Source organism: Telmatherina bonti (assembly GCF_933228915.1).
Source record: "Telmatherina bonti genome assembly, chromosome: 21".
Lineage (NCBI taxonomy): Eukaryota > Metazoa > Chordata > Actinopteri > Atheriniformes > Telmatherinidae > Telmatherina > Telmatherina bonti.
In genome coordinates, this window is record NC_136630.1 from 18,816,962 (window position 1) to 18,837,525 (window position 20,564).

The 20,564-nt window shown below is 37.2% G+C and overlaps 1 protein-coding gene across 1 annotated transcript; it reads left to right on the forward strand.

The window, feature by feature from the left end:
- Positions 1 to 1,632: 1,632 nt before the first annotated feature.
- On the forward strand, positions 1,633 to 12,256 carry nlrc3 (NLR family, CARD domain containing 3; the record flags this gene model as incomplete). The annotated part of the gene is made up of 18 exons (XM_079261345.1): positions 1,633 to 1,759; positions 2,959 to 3,222; positions 3,456 to 5,202; positions 5,290 to 5,376; positions 5,657 to 5,740; positions 5,980 to 6,063; positions 6,157 to 6,240; positions 6,355 to 6,438; positions 8,040 to 8,123; positions 8,304 to 8,387; positions 8,506 to 8,589; positions 9,010 to 9,093; positions 9,708 to 9,791; positions 10,075 to 10,158; positions 10,331 to 10,414; positions 11,550 to 11,633; positions 11,850 to 11,933; positions 12,166 to 12,256. Exons 1-18 carry the CDS (start codon positions 1,636 to 1,638, stop codon positions 12,254 to 12,256), a joined length of 3,405 nt encoding a protein of 1,134 aa, XP_079117471.1. The 5' UTR covers positions 1,633 to 1,635.
- Positions 12,257 to 20,564: the final 8,308 nt, after the last annotated feature.

A 20,564-nucleotide genomic window follows, 5' to 3' on the forward strand; every position in this document is an offset into this window, starting at 1 on the left:
GGGAATGACCAATGTTTTGTTGCTTAGTAAACTGTCAGAGTGGTGTAATGATAAAGTGAATGAAGATGATTGATGTGATGAAACCTGTAGAATAGTGCTAAAACATTGTTAGAAGGACTTCATCAACCTGTCTTGGCTATCAAGAGTTAGTGTAGGGATGACCAACTCCGGTCCTCGGAGGCTGGTGTTCTGCAGGTATTCAATGTCAAATAGAATAAATTTGCAACAGCTTTTTGTTTCAGTCTGCCTAAGTCGATTATTGATTCATTCGTTTGACTGAAGTGTGTTACTGCAAGGAAACATCCAATAAATGCAGGACACCGGCCCTTGAGGACCTGAGTTGATGATTCCTGGTTTAGTGTGTGTGAAAGCTGATAAAATAAAGTGACACTTACAACGCCTGCTTTTTCAGAATAACTGTCACAGCTTGGTAAAGAAAAAAAAATCAACTAAAGACATCTCTTCATGTGTGTGGCTTATATGAGTGTGAAATAGTTTAATTAGGTCTGGAGTCCTTATAAATAGCGTTGGTTCATCTATGCAGCACGACTTAATATGCAGTTGTTCTTGTATATAAGACTGTTAATTGGATCTAACAGCAAATGTTTACCTTTTCCTTAATTTTACAACTAGATCGTGAGGAAATGAGATAAATGAAGCCAAAGCACAAAGTTGCCATCTGCCTAACAAGGGAAGCCGACGCATTATGAATGAACAAACAGTGTAAATAAAAGCACTTCTTTTATTTGAGATTTGTTCACAGATCTAACTAGTTAAGATAAATAAAGGCCAAAGGAGAAAATTATAGCCTATAAAGCTCTCTGTTGTAACCGATAAACAGTTTTCTGTCATGACGGAGCAAGAACCCTGGTCAAAAAGTCGTAAGAAATGTTCCAACGTCAGTTTTCCACATAGTAGCATGATTAAGTTCATTATGTCTCTGACTATTTAGATATATTGTTTCTTTTTCTCCAGACAAAGAGCATTTCTAGAAAGTTCAGAAGTGTTTCTGAGGAAGACTGAAGTGACAAACATGTCACAAAAAAGGTAAAAACCATCCAATTTTGAAAAAATACCCTTGTCAAAGAAACAAAAACATATATCTAAATCAGCTTTCCAGTGTCAAACTATACTTACTTTGCTTTGTGTTACTTTGTACAGTTCATCAAGTTAAACTAGCACTTCCTGATATTTGTGCAAAACAAGGCCCTTAAAGCCATATAAGATATCCTTACAAAAGCAGATGGCTGGAAGCAAAGTACTGAGCAGTGCAGCAGGTTGCCTATACTTATCATGTCTACTAAATTAAAAAATAAAATATCATCTGTGTTCTGGAAGTTAATTTGCCATATGTTTATTCAGCCATATTTCTTGAATTTAAAATAGATGGCAAAGTTTTCTGAACAAAGTTTTTTTTATGTTTGTTTTCACTGATGCAGAAAGCAGCATAAATAATATTATAGAGACAATAATACACAATAATACCATTTGACGATTTCTACTGAAAATAGGAAGCTGTTTGTGGAAAACACAGCTGCTTCCTGTCACCCGTGCATATTACATATAACTTATATTGTATATGCAATGCTTTTTCTGTTTGTAGAAAATCAAGGGCTTAAATGATCAAACTTTCTCATGGAGAGGAGGCAACATTACGATTCTATCCTGGACCGAAGCAAGCACATCACATGGCAGGCTGACTGCTATGTGGATCTGCAGTCTGCATCCTGCTCTGCCTCTTCTCAACCACAGGCAGAGGGTAAGAACCTCAGTGTCCTCATTGTGTCTGTTTCCCATAGTCCTTGATGCTCCCCTTCAAGTTACAACAGAAAGAGTGGTGTATTGGAATATTAATGATTGTTAATGAAGGAAATAACATTTCATTGTGACAATGAGATAGGGCAAATGTCATTAATGGTAATGCAAACAAAGTGGGAAAAATTTCAGACAAGGAGACATACTGAGGGAGTTTCTTATTATTGTCAGTTGCCCACTTCATTTCAGTCACATTTTTATGAAGAATGTAAATGTATTATATAGTGAGAAGAAATATACACATTCTTCCTGCTAGCTAGTATTAAAATGGCCGGTTGTTCTAAAAATATATAATAAACCCCAACAGCTTTTTCTTTTGTTTGCTGCTTTGTTCTTTTTGTCCATTTTTCCTATTTACAAAAAGAAATTTAAGTAGCTTATGTAAAAGTCAGGGTGTCCACATTCATAACTTTATACATTTAAACCATGATAGCTAATTAAGAACAATAAAAATAAGAAAATGAAGCCATTTTGTTTCTGTCTCTCAGAGAAAGGACAGCTATTTCAAAGGGCTTCTTCTGTTAATCTGTTTTTGTAAAATTAAGACTGCAGTAGTATGTCACTGGGCAGCAACGGCACAAAAGCAGGGTTGTTTACATGGAGCAATGGAAAAGACTTGCTTGACAAAAGTACAAATTTAGATTTGACTGTTTTAAAAATACTTTGGGGCAACCCGTGTTGTTGTGTGTGTGTGTGTGTGTGTATATATATATATATATATATATATATATATGTATATATATATATATGTATATATATATATATATATGTATATATAATTTCTGTCAGTGGCAACTGGTACTGCATCATGTTGGGGCTGTTGTGCAGCAAAAGAAATCAATTTTAAAGGAAACCAAAGTGCTGTTAAGTTAAGCACTGTTAAGCACAGCAGGTTTCGAGGTAAATGCTGCAACAACACTGTGTGAAATGCTTAAAGATAACAATGATCACATGATATTATAAAAATGTTTACCATGTACTTTTCTTTCTGGACATATTTTTCTTGATAACTGTTTCTTATTGCAAGAATCTGTGATTGACAGATGAAAAAAAATACATTTTTTCTACTTGTGAGGCATTAAGTGTTAAGTTTTTTACATCAGTATTGTTATTTTATTTAACTTGTTTAATCTGTTGGTTTAGATGTAGGTTGGATCCAGAAACACCAAAACCAGCTACAAAGTTTTATTACCCCCTCCTTCCTGGAGAAGATGCTGACTCACCTCAGAGAAGTGGATGTGCTGAATGCAACTGAGGTGATTCACATCAAGGAAGCAGGCCCATTACAGGACCAGATCAACATGCTTACCACTATAGTCACTGGCAAGGATTATCAAGGTCCTGATGCTGTTCAGGGGTTTATAGAAAGCTCAGATTCTCCGGTTGCCCAGCTCATCATAAATCATGGTAAGTGACTGGAAGAAGGATTTGCGTTCTGTTGGTGACTTGTTTCATTGGTAATTGGACAATGCTCTCACCAGCTATTCTAGGCATCCAGTGACTTCTGTGGCAAAGCAACCACATAGCAATCACGGAGAGAGGAATTTAGTGTTCTTTTAACTCAGTATGCAAGAGTAACACATTACAAAGCTCCTGCACACTGTATTTATATAACCACTGTTGATTTTGTTTTTCTGTAGAAAGCATGGTGAAGAATCACAAAGAGGTGCTATTGCGGCGATATGAACAGTACAGAGACAGAGATTCTGTCAGCTGCCCTAAACTGAACATCTCCTCAAGAACCTTACTCCTCGTCGATGGACTTTCTGACCTTCAACAAAAGGAACATGACCTGATGCAGGTGGGAGTCACTCAGGGACGGAAGAGAAATCATCTCAGGCAGCTGGAACTAGCTAAGTTGTTTGAACCCCTGACACGGGTTAGTTTGCCTCCCAGAGTCTCCCTCACAGTTGGGGTAGCTGGCATCGGAAAGACCACGTGGGTAAGACACTTCATCAAGCAATGGAGCCAAGGGACCGTCTGCACAGATGTGCACTTTGTCTTGCCTTTCGCCTGTTGCGAGCTGAATTCACTGGAAAAGTTATCTGCCGAGAAGCTGGTGAAAATGACTTTTCCACATCTAAAAGATCCCAGTTTGGTCATGAGTAGCGCCTGCCGGACACTTCTCATACTTGATGGTTTGGATGAATTCCGCTGCACTCTAAATTTCTCTGATGCAGCTCCTTGTAATGACCCAAAGAAAGAAGTATCCATTGATGACTTGATTACCAATATAATCCGAGGGAATCTGCTCCCTGACATAACAGTGTGGGTGACTTCCAGGCCTGGAGTTGCTTCACTTATCCCTGGAGGACTGGTTGACAGAGTGACTGAGATCCCTGGATTTAGCCCCTCAGACATAAAAATCTTCCTGAATCATCACTTTTCTGAGAAAGATTTTGGCAGCAAAATATGGGCACATCTAGAGTCCAACAAGATCTTGATGGTTATGTGCTACATACCATGCGTTTGCTGGATGGTGGCTGATACTTTGCTGTATGTCATGCAAAATGAAACACAGGAGACCCTTCCAAGGACCTGTACTGAGATTTATGCCCATTTTTGTTCCATGAAAGCAGAAGTAGGCGAACCAAGAGGCAGAGAGCCAGTAAAAGCAGAGCAGCTTCATGGGAGCAATCGTAAACTGCTGGGGAACCTCGGACGACTTGCATTCTACGGTCTCCTGAAACACAAGTACACCTTCAGTGAACAGGACCTCAGGGCCTACGGGATAGATCTACTGTTAACTCAAAGCAGTCTTGGTGCTGGAGTTCTTATAAGGTTGGAGTCTGTTATACACATAACATACCGATTCACACATTTGACCCTGCAGGAATTTCTTGCCGCTACTTTCTACCATGTTTCCTCGAAAAGGGCAATCTTTGATTTGTTCTCGGAAAGCACCATGTCCTGGCCAAAGATTGGCTTCCAAAACCACTTCAAAAGCGCCTTTCAGCATTCACAGCAAGCTGAAAACGGTCATTTGGATGTGTTTATTCGCTTCCTGACAGGCCTACTGTGCCCAACTGCACTTAAACCTCTCGCTGGGCTCTTGGCCCTTGGGAAGGATGATGGCAGTCACAGGGTGTGGGCAGCAGGGTTTTTGCATGACCTCTTGGCCAGTGGAGGTGCTGTGGTGTCCCTGCGAGCAGTCAACCTGGCTTATTGTTTACAAGAACTGCAACATACAGAGATGTTGCGAAGTGTGGAGGAGGACTTACAGCATGGCAGCTTGGGTGAAAAGTTAACACGGAGTCAATGCATCGTGCTGGGCTTCCTACTGCACGTGTCTCCAGAGTGCAGTGAACGGACCAACCTAACAGGCTCTCTGAACTACACAACAGTAAAAAGTTTGCTCCCTCAGCTGTTGTATTGTAGCCATCTCAGGTCAGTTCTTCATTGCAATGTTTCCCAACAAACTAAAGCTCCAGAGAAAGGTTGAAGGCTATAACATGTGTGTCATATTTTACACAGGTTGGAAAATAATCACTTCAAAGATGATGTCATGGAACTGCTGGGAAGTCTCCTGAGTGCAAAAGACTGCCACATCCAGAAAATAAGGTGAGATTGCATGTAATGTTTAGAATTCATCAGTTTTCTTAACCGCTTAGTCAAATTGTTCAATCTAATTATTCTAATGATATCATTAGATCTCATTAGATCAAGCAAGTTGTTTGATTGCTGGGATAATGACAGTATGAAGTGTCTTGATTGCTGATTACTGGGTTGTAAATTGACATCGGCTATTATGTAATTGTACTGTAGGAACAGAAAGTTCGTGTATAATTACTCTGGATATTTCGTCATGTCTGACTACTGCTTCTTTTGTTTACCCCTTTAGCTTGGCGGACAATTTGATCAGCAACAAGGGTGCCAAAGCCCTAAGTCGAGCCCTCTTGGTGAATCGCACGCTAACATCTCTCAAGTGAGATCAGTTTTTTACCATTTGATTTTTTGCTGTGTTGTTCTCATTCTCAGATGTAAGTCGCTTTGGAGAAAAGCATCTGCTAAATGACTGGAGAACAGTAGAATAGAATGCATTAATTTTATAGGAAGGGAGCCGTGTGCTTCCCATGTTATTCCAATCTTGCATGCTACTGTAAAACTCACTTCAAGGTGTTTAAATTACTGTTTTAAATGTATAAGCTCCTTTTTGTAATTCAGCCTCCGAAACAACAATATTGGATCCAAAGGTGCAAAGTTCCTGGCAGAAGCTCTGAAAATGAACCAAGCTCTGATATCAATCAAGTGAGTAGATTTTCTGTTTATTTATTTTTACAAACCCAAAAACTCAATTAAAGCTGTTGTAACAACACAAGTTGCCATCTCAATATTCGTTAGCTTCCAGAACAATGCCATTGAGGAGGATGGTGCTCAGGCTCTCGCAGAAGTTCTGCAGTGCAACCGCAAACTGGTGTCCCTGAAGTAGGTTTAGTCTCATATTAAATTATTTTTGTTCCAGAGATTAACATAATGCATGTTCATGTTTGTGATGCAAAATATTAAGTACATTTTCATTTTATATATGCAATGTTTCAGTGTACGGAAGAATACGGTTGGAGCAAGGGGAGCCAAAAGAATCGCGGATGCACTGAAGGCAAATCGGACTCTTACAAAGTTGATGTAATTCATTCATATATTAATTTTCTTTACCCATCTTAGGAATATCATACTACATTTTTTGTTGCCTATCCAGCTGATAGATTTAGAAATATGGACATTTCGTTAATATTTAAGTTCAGATGTATAGTGCAGTTGCTCAGTATTGTCACATATATTAATAGAAAGCTGATTGTTTAACTTTAATAAGTATTAAAAAAAAAAAAAAGCTTAATTATTTCATCAAGATTTCTAACTGAAGTCAAACCCCATTCAATAAGGAAAAAAGGGCATGTAAGTGACTTTGAATATAGCATGTTTTTGGTGCCAGATGAGCTTGAGTATTTCAGAAGGGTTACAGCAGCAGAAGATGGCACTCTTGTCAGCTAAGGAGCTACATTAGTTGGGCACCACATTTGGATGGTAAAAAAAAAATAGAAAAAATGCTGACTGTCAGATAAAAGAGTCTGCAGTGGATTCATAATGCTGTGTTTCAACAGTTTTGACTGCTGTTAATGGTGGGGTAATGGTGTGGGGGGATATATTCTTGGTATACCATGGGCCCCCAAAGTACCAAATAAGCATTTTCTCAACACCACAGTCTATTTGGATATTGTGACTCCTGGCCACATACATCCCTTTGACAACAGAGAACGGTTCTCCTTATGGCTTCTTCAAGCAGAACACCATTTCACATAGCTCAGTTAAACAGTTAAAGTGTTGTTGTTGGGTTGTTTTTTTTATTTTGTTTTGTTTTGTTTTTTTAAAACATTACAATAGGTTATCTGTACTCCACAGACACTAGAGATTCAATCCAACAGAGCACCTTTGTGATGTTGTGGAACAGGAGATATGGGGCAAAATCCCTGATGAATGTTTCCATCACCTTGTCGAATCCATTCCACAAATTATTAACACCTTGTTGTTGCAAGTTACATCTCTTATTTTGTCACAGGAAATGCCACTCTCATTTATGTATTTCTTGTTATAGTAATTGTTATTTATCTCTATTTATTAATTATAATTCATCAATTATTTGATGAATAAAAGAAATACAATGATATTTAATTGTATTTCTTTTATTTCAGTCTTTGGGGCTTTCTACCCCAGATTTTTCCCCTAGTTAACTTGTTTTATATAATTATTAATAATTTTGGGCATTAAGGGGTTAAAGCAGATCAGAAGGGGAATAGAGGGGTTCAACCTGGAACTAGCAAGGTTCATCAAATAAAATAAGTAGTGAGTACATATATTGGTTTAAACAAGTCAAATTCTACATGAAGCATAAAAGGGAAAACACCCTGGTCTCCATTACCATACACTGAAGAGATAATACAGTACAGTGGCCCTGACATAGCTTTAGTTTACTGACTGTATAAGTAGAACCTCAAAGTACTTTCTTTTCAGTGTTACTGGTATCAAATTTAAAATAAGCCTTGAGTAAAAAGGAAAAATTAGTCAGTTTCTTAATTTTAAACTAGATATATTTTTTAAAAGCATGGGCTTTAATGGTTTGTATACCTTTGCACCGTGGTTTTATTTTGATTATGTAGTGTGTGTGTGTTTTAACTTAAGGTTCATTTTTAACTTAATGTTTCCATTAAGTTTCTCTTTTCCTTTTACAGTCTTTGTAGTAACCAGCTTGGGGACAAAGGAACAATTGCTTTGGCAGAAGCGCTGACGGTCAACCACACTTTGCTCTTTCTCCAGTCAGTACTTTCTACTAAAAGATCTTTAAAGTACTTTCTATATAAATGTATACTGTTAAAGTGTTTTGCTGTTGCAGAATAAAACTTCTGCTGATATAAAGTGCGAAAAAAATGCAAATTGTCTTTCAAAAGACATAGATTACATGTTCCTTTTTTACTTCCTTGTTTTTCTATTGACAGACTTCAGAGTAACTCAATCAGCAACAGAGGAATGACAGCCCTGACTAAAGCCCTGAGGATCAACCGAGGCCTTGTCTCCTTGAAGTAAGAATAACATTTCGTGCTTCTTTCTACATTGTTGAAGGTTATGGTTGTGCTACTTTTACAGTTCCCTGTGAAACCAGTCATGTTTTTATTTTCATGCATTTTTCATTCTATTCAGTCTAAGAGAAAACTCAATTGGAGTGGAGGGAGCAAAGAATATGGCCCACGCCCTCCAGGAGAATAACTCTCTGCAGGACCTTGAGTGAGTCACCTTATTAATGGCAGTGATGTGTACAGAAAGCTTTCATAATTCAATTTTTAAAAAATCTAACCGCTCAGTTAATAGTACTTTCCGGACCTCATTATGTCATAATGTTGTGGAAAAACAACTAATTTTGTTGGATTTGTGACATTTTCTATAACATTTAGAACCTTACTCTACACAGCTCTGGTGGTATGATAAAAATCCCCTTTTCCCAATTAAAATCAGTTTAATCCTTCAGGACAATGTGTGAAAGCAGACATAATCAGAATGACAGAAAGCATAATGTAAATAATAATGTGCCTGACTATCGCTATGATACATACTGAACTTTAATTTAGAGAGTTCTGTCTCTTTTAATTACGTGTCACTGCTCATTATGTTTATCATATGTGACGTGTGTGTACCTGTGTGTCCTAGCCTCACAGCTAACCTGTTACATGATGAAGGGGTTCAAGCAATAGCTGGAGCAATCAAGTTTAATCAAGGCCTCACCTCTTTGCAGTAAGTAAGGTGTGCTTTACAAGCAGCATGCAAATCCTAAGTAAACAGGCAGATTCTTTTGCTGAAATCTATCATTTAAAATAGAAACTGTCAATGTTAAGATTGTCAAAATAGAAAAGATAAATAAAAATTTAAAAATAATACTGACTTTACCTTTGTGGTTCAACATACATACATACATATGTTTACTACTATTGTTTAGTTTATATCTATCCATCCATCTATCCGTCTGTCTGTGTGTCTGTCTGTCTAGAGAGATAGATAGATAGACAGATAGATAGATAGATAGATAGACAGATAGATAGATAGATAGATAGATAGATAGATAGATAATATACATATATGTAACATATCACATGTTGTTGTTTGTCTGAGGTTGTGTTTACCTAAAGGCCTGGAACGAACAAGATGACTCATTTTTACATTCTGATATGTAGAAGCTTATAATTTACAGGACTGTATTTTCCTCTTCACTTGATTGTATTGGAAAAAAAGATCTTACCAGAGATATAATAGAGCAGGAAATTATAATGGTTAAAAACTGAAAAATCAAATAAAGATTAAATAAACCATAAATTACCCCATGGAACTCTTTTTTTTCTCTTTTTCTACAGTCTTCAGTGGAATTTCATCAAGTCCACAGCAACAAAGGCTCTGGCTCATGCTCTTCTCTCCAATGACACAATCCAACTCTTGGAGTAAGACCAGTAAATCATTCTCATGACCCCATTATCAGCCCTTCTTTCACCCACTTTTATGCCACACATTTCAAGTTTACAGCAATTTTATTGATCTGCTCTTTTTCAAACTGGATTCTGCTGAAGGCATTAGTGCCAGTGTTAGTGTGAGTAAACAACTAGCTGCAGGTTCTCACCAGTTGGTCATGTTTTCATCTGCAGCCAAGCAGTTACATTTAATTGCAGTACGAGAGTTTACAATTACTTTCAATGTCTGTGTTTGTTTCTCCACCTTTTGCTTCAGCCTACAAGAAAATGCAATCGGTAATGAAGGTGTCATTTTTCTCTCTGAAGCTCTGAAAGTCAACACATCTCTGCATACATTATGGTTGGCATTACAGTTGTTTCATTCATAGCTTTGTTGTTCATTCATTTGCAACTAATGGAAAGTAATTACTTGTGCATCTAAGCACATAAACTGTGAATCAATGAACCTCAATGTGAGCAATGGTTTGTTGCTTTCTGTCCTCAACCTCATGTAAATGTGTGTTTTTCTTTAGTCTCCAGGGCGTCTCAGCAGGTAAAAGTGGCGCTGTTGCAATGGCAGAAGCTCTGATGACCAATCAAACTCTGCAAACATTAGAGTAAGTCCAAGCTCTTTATTGTTTATTTGATTGACAGATAGATAGATAGATAGATAGATAGATAGATAGATAGATTTTAGTCCTCGAGCTGCAGTCTCATGGACGTTTTTCTGCCACAACTGGTTAACGCGAGTCTCTCCACAAACTGCAACTGGTCGCCTGTCCATCACATTGATATTATTATTATTATTATCAGACTTCATATGCAGACTTGTGCAGAAGTTGACATCAAACTCTGCACAAGTCTGCTGATTACTCATTGAATTGAGTCAGGTGTGTTGCAGCGGGGAAACTCCCAACACTTGCAGGACTACAACTGTTGAGGACCAGAGTTGGGTTCCTCCATAAAAACAGTAAAAAAAAAACCAAATGAAGGCTTCATCATAAGTTGGTACTCCAGTTTCCTATCACTAGGGAGAAATGAACATCCACCAGCAGATTCAACAATACAAGTAAATGTGTTGGAGCACTGGGTCACTTTAAGCTTCAGCATGCCAAATGTCACGTGACCACACCAATACTATTGAAGAAGTTTTTTGGACATTTTGTGGAGGCACTACCAATAGTTTAGCTATGATGGTCATTTCACAGAATATTCCTTGCTAACGGTACGTCTTTGTAAAGGTAACTATTTAGGCTTCAAACAATGTATAATAAAACACCTATTGGTCGTCTTAAGGGGGAAAAAATAGTTAACCGAACATATATTTCCTCTTCTATTTTTTTCAGTGTTATTATCCAAGCTCAGCTAACAGGGATTCTTCTCATATTTTTTTTTTTTTTTAGTTTTTTACAGATATAAAACAAAGAAAAGAGCATTAATCATTTGGTTTGTTTATGTTTAAACAAACCAGTTGAAGAATGAAAAAGAAGTTTTCTTCTGAAAGCTTGTAGAGGTTAACAGAACCTACTTCAGAACCTTGTCAGTCTTTTTGGTCATGCAGTGCACTCACCTCAGCTTATCGTAAAGCTTTTCAATTTCTCAATGCAAAGGAACAGTGATAAGATTTCACTTCAGGAGTAAACCTAAAGGGAGTTGACATGTAATGAAGTCAAAGAAAAATATTCTTTGATGACAATCTGTCTGTCCTATTGTATGTCAGGTCTTCAGCATGTTTTATGCAATGTCTTTCAGTCTACGGGGTAACTCCGTAGGGATGGAGGGTGCAAAGGCCTTGGCCAATGCCTTGAAATTCAACAGAAGCCTCAAGTCACTGAAGTAAGCCCTGGTTTCAGGTTTATCACAATGCATGTGAAATAAAATAAAACTTTCATCAGTATGTATTTTCCTAATTTAAACTCATGACTTTAATTATCAAACTAATCATAGAAACTAAAGTAAACATTCATACTGTTTACTGTTTTGTAATTAAGCTCTATGATGACATATTTGGACGTGTGAACAAATAAAAATATTGACTTTGTGAATCATCAGTCTGCAGGAGAACTCTCTGGGTATGGATGGAGCCATATTCATTGCAACAGCTTTAAAAGGAAACCACCAACTTGCATACATCAAGTAAGTTTTTCTTTTCTATGTCCAGTACACACACACAGATATACATACACACGCGCACACACACACACACACACACACACACACACACACACACACACACACACACACACACACACATATATATATATATATATATATATATATATATATATATACATACATATACATTTATATACATACATATACATTTATATATTGTATGTGTCTCTTGTGATTAAAACGGTTTCTGTAGTTTGCAGGGAAATGGCATTGGAGAGTCTGGAGCAAAAGTAATATCTGATGCAATAAGAGCCAGTGCTCCCAACTGTGTTGTTGACATGTAGCTGAGGAAAAAGAAGCTTGTATGGAGGAAGGTCAAACTCAAAGTGCACAAACAACCTTGTTACCATAGACATGCATAAGCTATGCAATTCAGTCAAACTCTAGCTGAATAAAAGTCTCAAAAATGGTAATTTATGTTTTCTGTATTTTTATGTAAGTATTGCAATATTTATTGTGAATGTAAGCCATTTATCGGGTTCATTATATCTAAATTGCACCATATTATCGTGTCATATTATGTCTATATCTGTAATATATTCATCTCTCTCAATAAGCCACAGAAGAACTTTATTCTTTATTATCTGTCTGAAGGTAAATGTCACTCTGTATATATGCTCTGTTTGCACCATTAAATCTGATATATGAATTAAGTTGGAAAAAAAATGCAACTTTTTATTCAGTTTGTTGTTTCAGCAATCACAAACATACATTGAAATGGTAAACTTTATGAACATACAGCATCATATTGAATTAACTAGTTCAGTATTTATGGCTTATTTGCATTACTTGTCTATTCTGTTTCCCCCAGAAGCCAAACAGCTAATGATTGTGTGATTTTGAACAAAACAATGTCCACAAACACTTCAGTCATGTAGCTTTGCATTCATGCAACCTTTTAGGTGGGATTTTGAGTTTGGTTTAGCACTCCAACAATTACAATGAGAAAATGCATGACTTTGAAAATTACTTCACTATCACGAGTAAAATATAACATCTTTATGCCCCTTTGCTTTGTGTAGCAGCAAATTATTTAATCTTACACCAGTGTATATATAAAATGTGCAAGTGGCATTGATTGTGGTGTGGCAATGATTTTTACATGTCTGTAGAAAAACATGGGTGTCATTAGAAAATAATTATTTGTAGCAATTTCAATATCCGGGTTATTTCTGAAACTCTTCACAACTTTCGAAGTGAGATAATCTTGGGTTTGGAAAACTGACGTGCTAAAATTTCCTCATTGCTTTTAGGCCAGAGTGGGATCTGAGAAACCTCAGCAGCAGGTATATGTTTACTTTCACCTAATCAAAGCTGTAAATTAGAAAGGAAACAACATTCTCACATAGATGAGAGCAAAAATGCTCCTGCTATTGAACCAGATCTAAAAATCTTTTACTGCTACAAAACACAGAAATTATGCTGTATGTGTTGTTGATAATGTTTGTTATTGTTTTTTTTTTCTATTAATTTTATCCTCAGACACCCTCAAATATTCGTTTGTTGAATTTTGAGATGAGCCCGGAGTACATTATAATTGGCCTCCTTTACCTACACCCTTCTTACAAATAAATTTGTTCTTTAATACTACCTACAAACATTTTACAGAAATTGTGACATTCACCAAAATCTTCGTATCTTGGATTTGTCCAGAGCTAATAATATATCCAACAAACACTCTTATGACTCTTAACACTCTTAAGTACTCTTATGAACATCTGAGAGTCAATACATTAGAACAGAATCAGCAGTTGTGCTGCTTTTTGCTGCTCTAGTCATGAAAATACAACAATATAACCACAGTAACGTTTTATCTGTAAACGAGATCTCGTTCTTTCAGTCACGACCCACAGCTCATGACCGTAGGTGAGGGTAGGGACATAGATCGACTGGATGCCCCCTGGATGCCTCCGTGGTGAGGTATTTCAGGCACGTCCCTCCGGGAGGAGACCACAGATGAGACCGAGGACATCCTGGAGGGATTATATCTCTCGGCTGGCCTGGGAATGCCTTGAGATTTCCCCCCCGCAAAGTGGCTAGGGAGAGGGAAGTCTGGGCTTCCCTGCTTAGGCTGCTGCCCCCGTGACCTTACCCCAGAAAATCGGTAAAAGATGGATGGATGGATAGATAACGTTTTGTCAGTTTCATAACAACTTTGGATAAAGTACAAAGCAATTTGTACTTAACATAAATAGCAAGATATTGAAGATACTGTCCAAATGTTATAAATATAATATATAATATAAATGTAAATTCCTGTAAGGGAAAATTAAGCCAATGGATTTAATTATATAGTTAGCCTTCCAATCACAATAGGTGCAAAAATCTGCATGCACCAGATTTGCTCCCTCAACCAGAGGAATATCACTGCTTCAAAGATTTTCAAATCACACAAGACTTCCAGAACCACCTGCTCAGTGCAGTATTGATTGAATAATATCTTCAACAACAGTGTCTTTTAGTTGCAATGACTATTTTTATTAATAAATCAAAGTTATTTCCTGGCCACCTGATTAATAAGACCTATCGGACTCATCTGGAAAGTTCATAAAATGGGCCATCACTCCATCTCAGTAACAATTTTAAGAAAATTCTTGAGACAATATTGGTAAATTACATCAAATATTACTGTATCACAACATAATGTTTGAACTAGTAATTTTACGTCTTAAGGCTGAAACAAAACTATGAACAGTAAGAAATCAAAACTGACAGCTTCATTGTCAGTTTTTCCCACAGTGGTGGCTGCAGTTTGGGGTTTAAGCTGAAATCCATGTCACAGGTGAACCTGGTGTTAATCCTGATAACGGAATCATCAATAATTGTCCTGATTATGTTGCTGGCTCTGCAGCTGGGCAATTTTGGCAGACATTCATACACTTGGTCATGTTCCTTTGCTCCTCTGTGGTTTGATAAGGTGCAGCATTGTGCATTTCATTGTTTATTTTATACCCTTTCTTTATACTTCTCCCTCAAAAAGCTTTGCCTTTTGCCAGGCCTCAGATGTAATAAGGATTTTTTATCTGTCTTGCTTGGTCAATTAAATATTACATAAACAGAAAAGAAAAAAAAGCATTATGTGAAAGGAAAATCACTTTCGCTAATGGTTTTGTACCCCAAGACAGTGGTATTGATAAAAGTTACACAATACAATCAAAGTAATTACATGGGTCAAAAATACAACCAACCAAAAGAAATACATAACAAATACAGGTAAACAGACAGAAGAGACACGTAAACAAAGAAATGGGCAGGAGACACAAATAAGGGCCTTGGACAAGAGCCTCAGTGGTTTCCCTCTGTGACACTCCTGGGACTCGGACCCGGGTTCTCCAGACCCAAGCCTACTTATTTAACTATAGGTTACCACTCCTCCTTTGAAAAAGGTTATTGGTGGACTGGTCATTTTAAATTATCATAATTACAAATGACTGTTCCCCTTTAACCCTCCTAATTTGACACCTAAATTCGAACACAACAAATAGCTGTGTCAAAACATAACAGAGTTGTTAGTTCATCCGTTTGGGTGAATTACAAGGCAACATGTTTTTAGGCCTGTTTGACTGTTTAATAAAAACATTTAAACTGGAACTTACGACAGGGCCTCGTTCCACCATTTAAGAAGCCCTCGTCCAGAGATTGATGCTTTTGAGAAGAGACCTGAGATTTACCTTTTAGCTTAGCATATAACAGATTTTTTTTAACATTTTTGTTTCAGTCTTTTTTAGTTTATTTCATTTCATATTTTGTATTTACCCTTTCACCAATTTATCTTATTATGTATGTCAAACTTACAACTGCCCTACTTTCAGTCCCTGACAGTCAAGAGGAAAACAGAAAAAATTCGGGGATTTATTTTCTGTATTTTCCTATTTGTAACCAGAAGAGATTAAATAGATCTGTCTCTGCCTTTTAGCAGAAGAGAAAAATAATTTATACAAGACTTGGTCCAGATATTTAAACCAAAATCAAACCTCTGAAAACAGTATTTTAAAATACAAATTGAGTCTGGTAAGTAGAGTGCTTTGGCTTCCAAAGGGAATTTACATGTTCATAATGTCACCCATAAACCAATTGTCTATACACATAATGCAGGGTCAAGCTGAGCCTTAAAATTACATTGATGTGAAAATGAATCACTTTAGACATGTTTTTGTAAATACTTTTTTTCCCTTTAAAAAATAGAACAAGATTGTCAGTGGCAATATAAACACATTGACACCATATGACTAATAATATTATGATGAAAATATATTTTACAATAATTTGATTATATTATAAAATATGATAAATAACTAGAAAAATGCTTTTCCCACATACCCACAAGAACCCATTTCTTTAACCACTGCACCAGCACAGCTCTCCACTGCACTGTGGCAGAACCATCAAAACGTTTAACCATTGGAATAGGAATGTATTTTTTTTAAAAGTTCTTGCAGTGTGAAATCGACAAAAGAGCTCAAGATTTAAATTGGTGAAGTAGCACACAAGATTTATTAGTTTGTTGTTGCCAGCATAAGCATTAGAAGTACAACCATCTGACACGATTTATGAAAATCCATAATATGGGTTTGAACCCACAACTCTCTGAATGAAAGGTGATTCATTTTACCACTACACCACCAGAGCTAGAGAGTCAAACATTAAAGTCCTCAACTGGCATTGCTATCCCAGTGATAAAGAATTTTCTGCCAACTTGTGAAGAACAGCTGTTGCATCTTATTTAAATATGGGTGAAAGTTGTGCTTCTTCTCCTAATGTTGAAGCTCATGCTGAGAAAAGCCCAGCTTGAACCTAATTGCCTTACATTCAGAAGGTCGTGGGTTCAAACCCAGAAACTGGATGTTGATAAATCTTGTCAGATGATCATTCTTCTCATAATGGGTGCACTTCCCCCCATTTAAATCTTAAGTGCTTTTGCTGATTCCACACTGCAGGAACCTTTGAAAAGAAAAAAAAACTTTCCAATTCCAATGGTAAAAGATTTTGACATTTCTGTAAACTGCAGCTCCAAGCTGTTCTGTTGTAATGGTTAAAGAAAGATTCTAAGATTCTCTTGTTCAGATATTCGGGGTTCGAATCTTGATGCATTGCCGTAATAAATCAAGTTGGATAGTTGTGCTGCTTCTCTAAATTATTATGCAATCGTGTATCAGTCATTCAGCTTAAAAGGGCATTCACAGTTGCTCTTCTGCAAGAAGAGTGTTTTTCTAGTTCATAATTGTTTCATTCAAAAGAAAAAGAAAATCTGAAAATGCACCAAAAGTAGGAACAACTAGTTGTAACTGCCTGTAACTAGTGCTGAAAGTAACTATTTCTTTTTCTCCACAGACAGATAGCTAGATCTGTCAAGAAAAGCAGTTTATTGACATTTATATTTTTAAAAGATTATTTGTATAATTCTAGTCTTTGTTGCTGTTTTAGATTAGTGGGAGATCATTCATAGAAATGCAAACATAGCAGGAGAGCAACCACCTTCATATGAATATATTTGAGACCCATCCAAATTAAGCTACATGATGCAATGTTTTATGCGCTGAATTTTAATTTCCAGTTATGCCTAAAAATTGCTCTGGAATTCAGTAGCCTTGCTTTTTTTCATCTGACATTTTCATGCTAGCAGCCATGAAGTCAAAGTCAAAGTCAAATTAATTTGTATAGCACATTTAAAACAGCCCCTGCTGACCAAAGTGCTTCACAAAACAGAAAATACAGATAAAATTGTTACAAGTATGATAAAAAAAGAAAAAAGAAAAAGAAAAGTTATGATTAAAACCTAATAAGACAGCAATAAAATACAAGTAAAAAGTAAAAATGAAAAATATGAAACAGTAAAAACCAGTATAAAAAGCTTGTGAGACTGTAAACATCTGAGACTAGTTGCTTTTGAACATCATGTACATTAATCATGTCAAAATACTTTTCTTCATCTGATGCTTTCACTGCTTTCACGTTCGAGGTTAGCTTTAGCCTCTGAACATGTACGTATTGTAACTTCTTTTATGTGAAATGCACAGACAAGACTACAATTCAACAATAGCAAAAATGACTCAGAGACATTTCTATTTTCTGAAGTATTTCACATGCTTCACTCTTGATCTCAGAGCAAAAAACTGCAATTTGACAAATCTATTCTGAAAAAAAAAAAAGCAAAATTTTCAGGTCCTTGTAATGAGTTACCCTGAGGATCCTTAATACAGCCACACACGGAGTTCTGGACAAATGACCAGTTTATTGGTGGAGGAGTATGAACAGAAGATCAGTCCGGGGGAATGGTCTGCAGAAGAAACCAGGCAACAGCTGGGAGGTAAACAGGATGGCAAAATACTCGTCCAGGCAACGACAAGGCTCAGAGATCCAAAGACAGGCAGGGTTGGTAACCAGAAGATCCGAAAAGTTGCGGTGTCCGTCGAGGGCAAGGAGGGTAATCCAGGGGCATAAAGCAGAAGGTCAGCAACTGCGGATCAATCCGTAGACCGCTGGAACAAAACTAGACATAGGTCTGATTATTATCTGGCAGAAAATGAGGGATTGGAGGGAGCTTAAGTAGGCAGTGAGAGAAAAGGAAACCAGGTGAACTGAATGAGGTAGCAGAGGCAATTAGGAAGCCAGCAGGTGGATCGAGTTACCAATGATGAGCGCCAGGAGATCAGGGTGGCAAAAACATGACAGTCCTTTCGTGTGAAGCGTAAAAATTGAAATTGAAAATCAGTCTGAACTCACTAAACCATCAGTGCAGCCTCAGAGAGACATGAACCAGACATGGAGAAAGGTGAACTCGTTGAAAGACAGAAAGAAAGAAAGAGAGAGAGAGAAATAAAAGAAAAGCATGAATTGATAGCAGGATCTCTTTATGAATGTGAGGCTGAACTAAAGAAAATGTGTTCCTCTATCTCCACTCACTCACTATGCTGGGGTCTGTTTGTTCTGCTGTAAGAAGTCTCTTGACGTTACTGCTGTCATTGACATTTTTAGTGGGCTTTAATAAAAGTAGCGTGTACTTCGCCTATTCAACCACAAATGCATGGTTTGCTGAAATTAGAGAGGTTTCAGCCACACTTAGAGCTCTCAGTGCCAGCAGCCAGTGAGAGAGAGGTAGGTTCAAGTTCTCACCCAAACTTTCATTAGATCTGCTTTCCTTTTTCCTTGCCCTTTTTGCATGAACAAATCTTTTGCATGTCCCAAAGCCTCTCATGTCATTGAAAACTGGTGGCAAAGCTGGGTTCACAGAAAAATAATAATGACAAACTTTGACCCCTCAAAAACATAAACGTGGGAGACTGTCTGCAACCCAGCATAGTGGAGTGACTGGGCCTCCAAAACTTCTAATTACAGCAAAGATGTATTACTGATCAAATAGGCGTTCTTTATTTTATAAATAAAACACTTGCTAACCCTGTTTAGTTACAATCAGTGGTGTAGTCCATGGTATACGCAGGTATACGGAGTATACCTACTTCCTTTTCAATCAGCATTGAGTATACCCACTTTTAACCCCCCTGTGATGCTGCTTTTACAATTACAAACATTCCTCCACAGATACTGTACCTACGTGGTCCAGCAGCTGGGCTAAGGTCACCTGTGCTACACTGGTGTAGCTAGCCATCAGCTGCGTTAACTATAGACATAATAAAGAGCTATTGCCCTGCCTCTCACTAGTCTGTGTGCCAGTAGGCTACTGGTTTAGCCAGTTCATAACCCTTCTTCTCTGGAACCAAAGAGCCAGAATTATGTGATAATGAGCAAATATACTGATGGATTTTAGGGGTGAATTAAATAGAGTAGTCTTAGATGTCACTTTTTCTGAAAAAAAACTTTTTTCTGGGGTACTTTTTTTTCTGTTTTTAAAAAAAAAACTGAAAAATTGAGCGTATACCCACATCGTGAGAGACCACTACACCACTGGTTACAATCTTATAATAATGTTGATTTCTGTTGTTGGTTAGTTTGTTCTCTAGCTTTTATCATCATTGAAAACATACAAATAATTTCCACTTCATCACTTCTGTCACCTGTATTCAAACTGAGACAGGACAGAGACAGAGAGGACAGAGACATCTGCCGAGGAGTAGAGTCTGGGGGAAATAACAGGAAGTCTGACTGTCAGGTGTGTAGGGCTCTGTTACTATATTTAGGTGATTTAAGTACCTAAAATGATGTTAACTTGTCCAATGGAGAGGGCATGGACATCCAGATACAGAGAAGATGGATTAAATGTAATGATAAGAAAATCAAGCAGATCCACATAGAAGAAGCAACTCCTTCCACTTGTAGATCTGAGTGTAACAAAGCCACAGGTTTCAGACAGATGACATGAGCAGCTATGCACAAGATTGTTTTGGTGCACAGAACAGAGTAGTTCATCCTTTTTCATGGCAACAGTTAATGTATAGACAACGCAGATAAAAGCTGAATATATAACAAGTTAATGAAGAGTTTCATCCTTTTCTACATTCCCAACATGTCAGATTTCACTCTGATCTTTAAACTCTCTCGTGGTTTCTTCTGCTGTTTTCCACATGAGAATAATCTACAGAGCAGCAGCAGGTGTAATTAACTCTTCTTCTGAGACAGACTGCTTGGTGGTTAGTT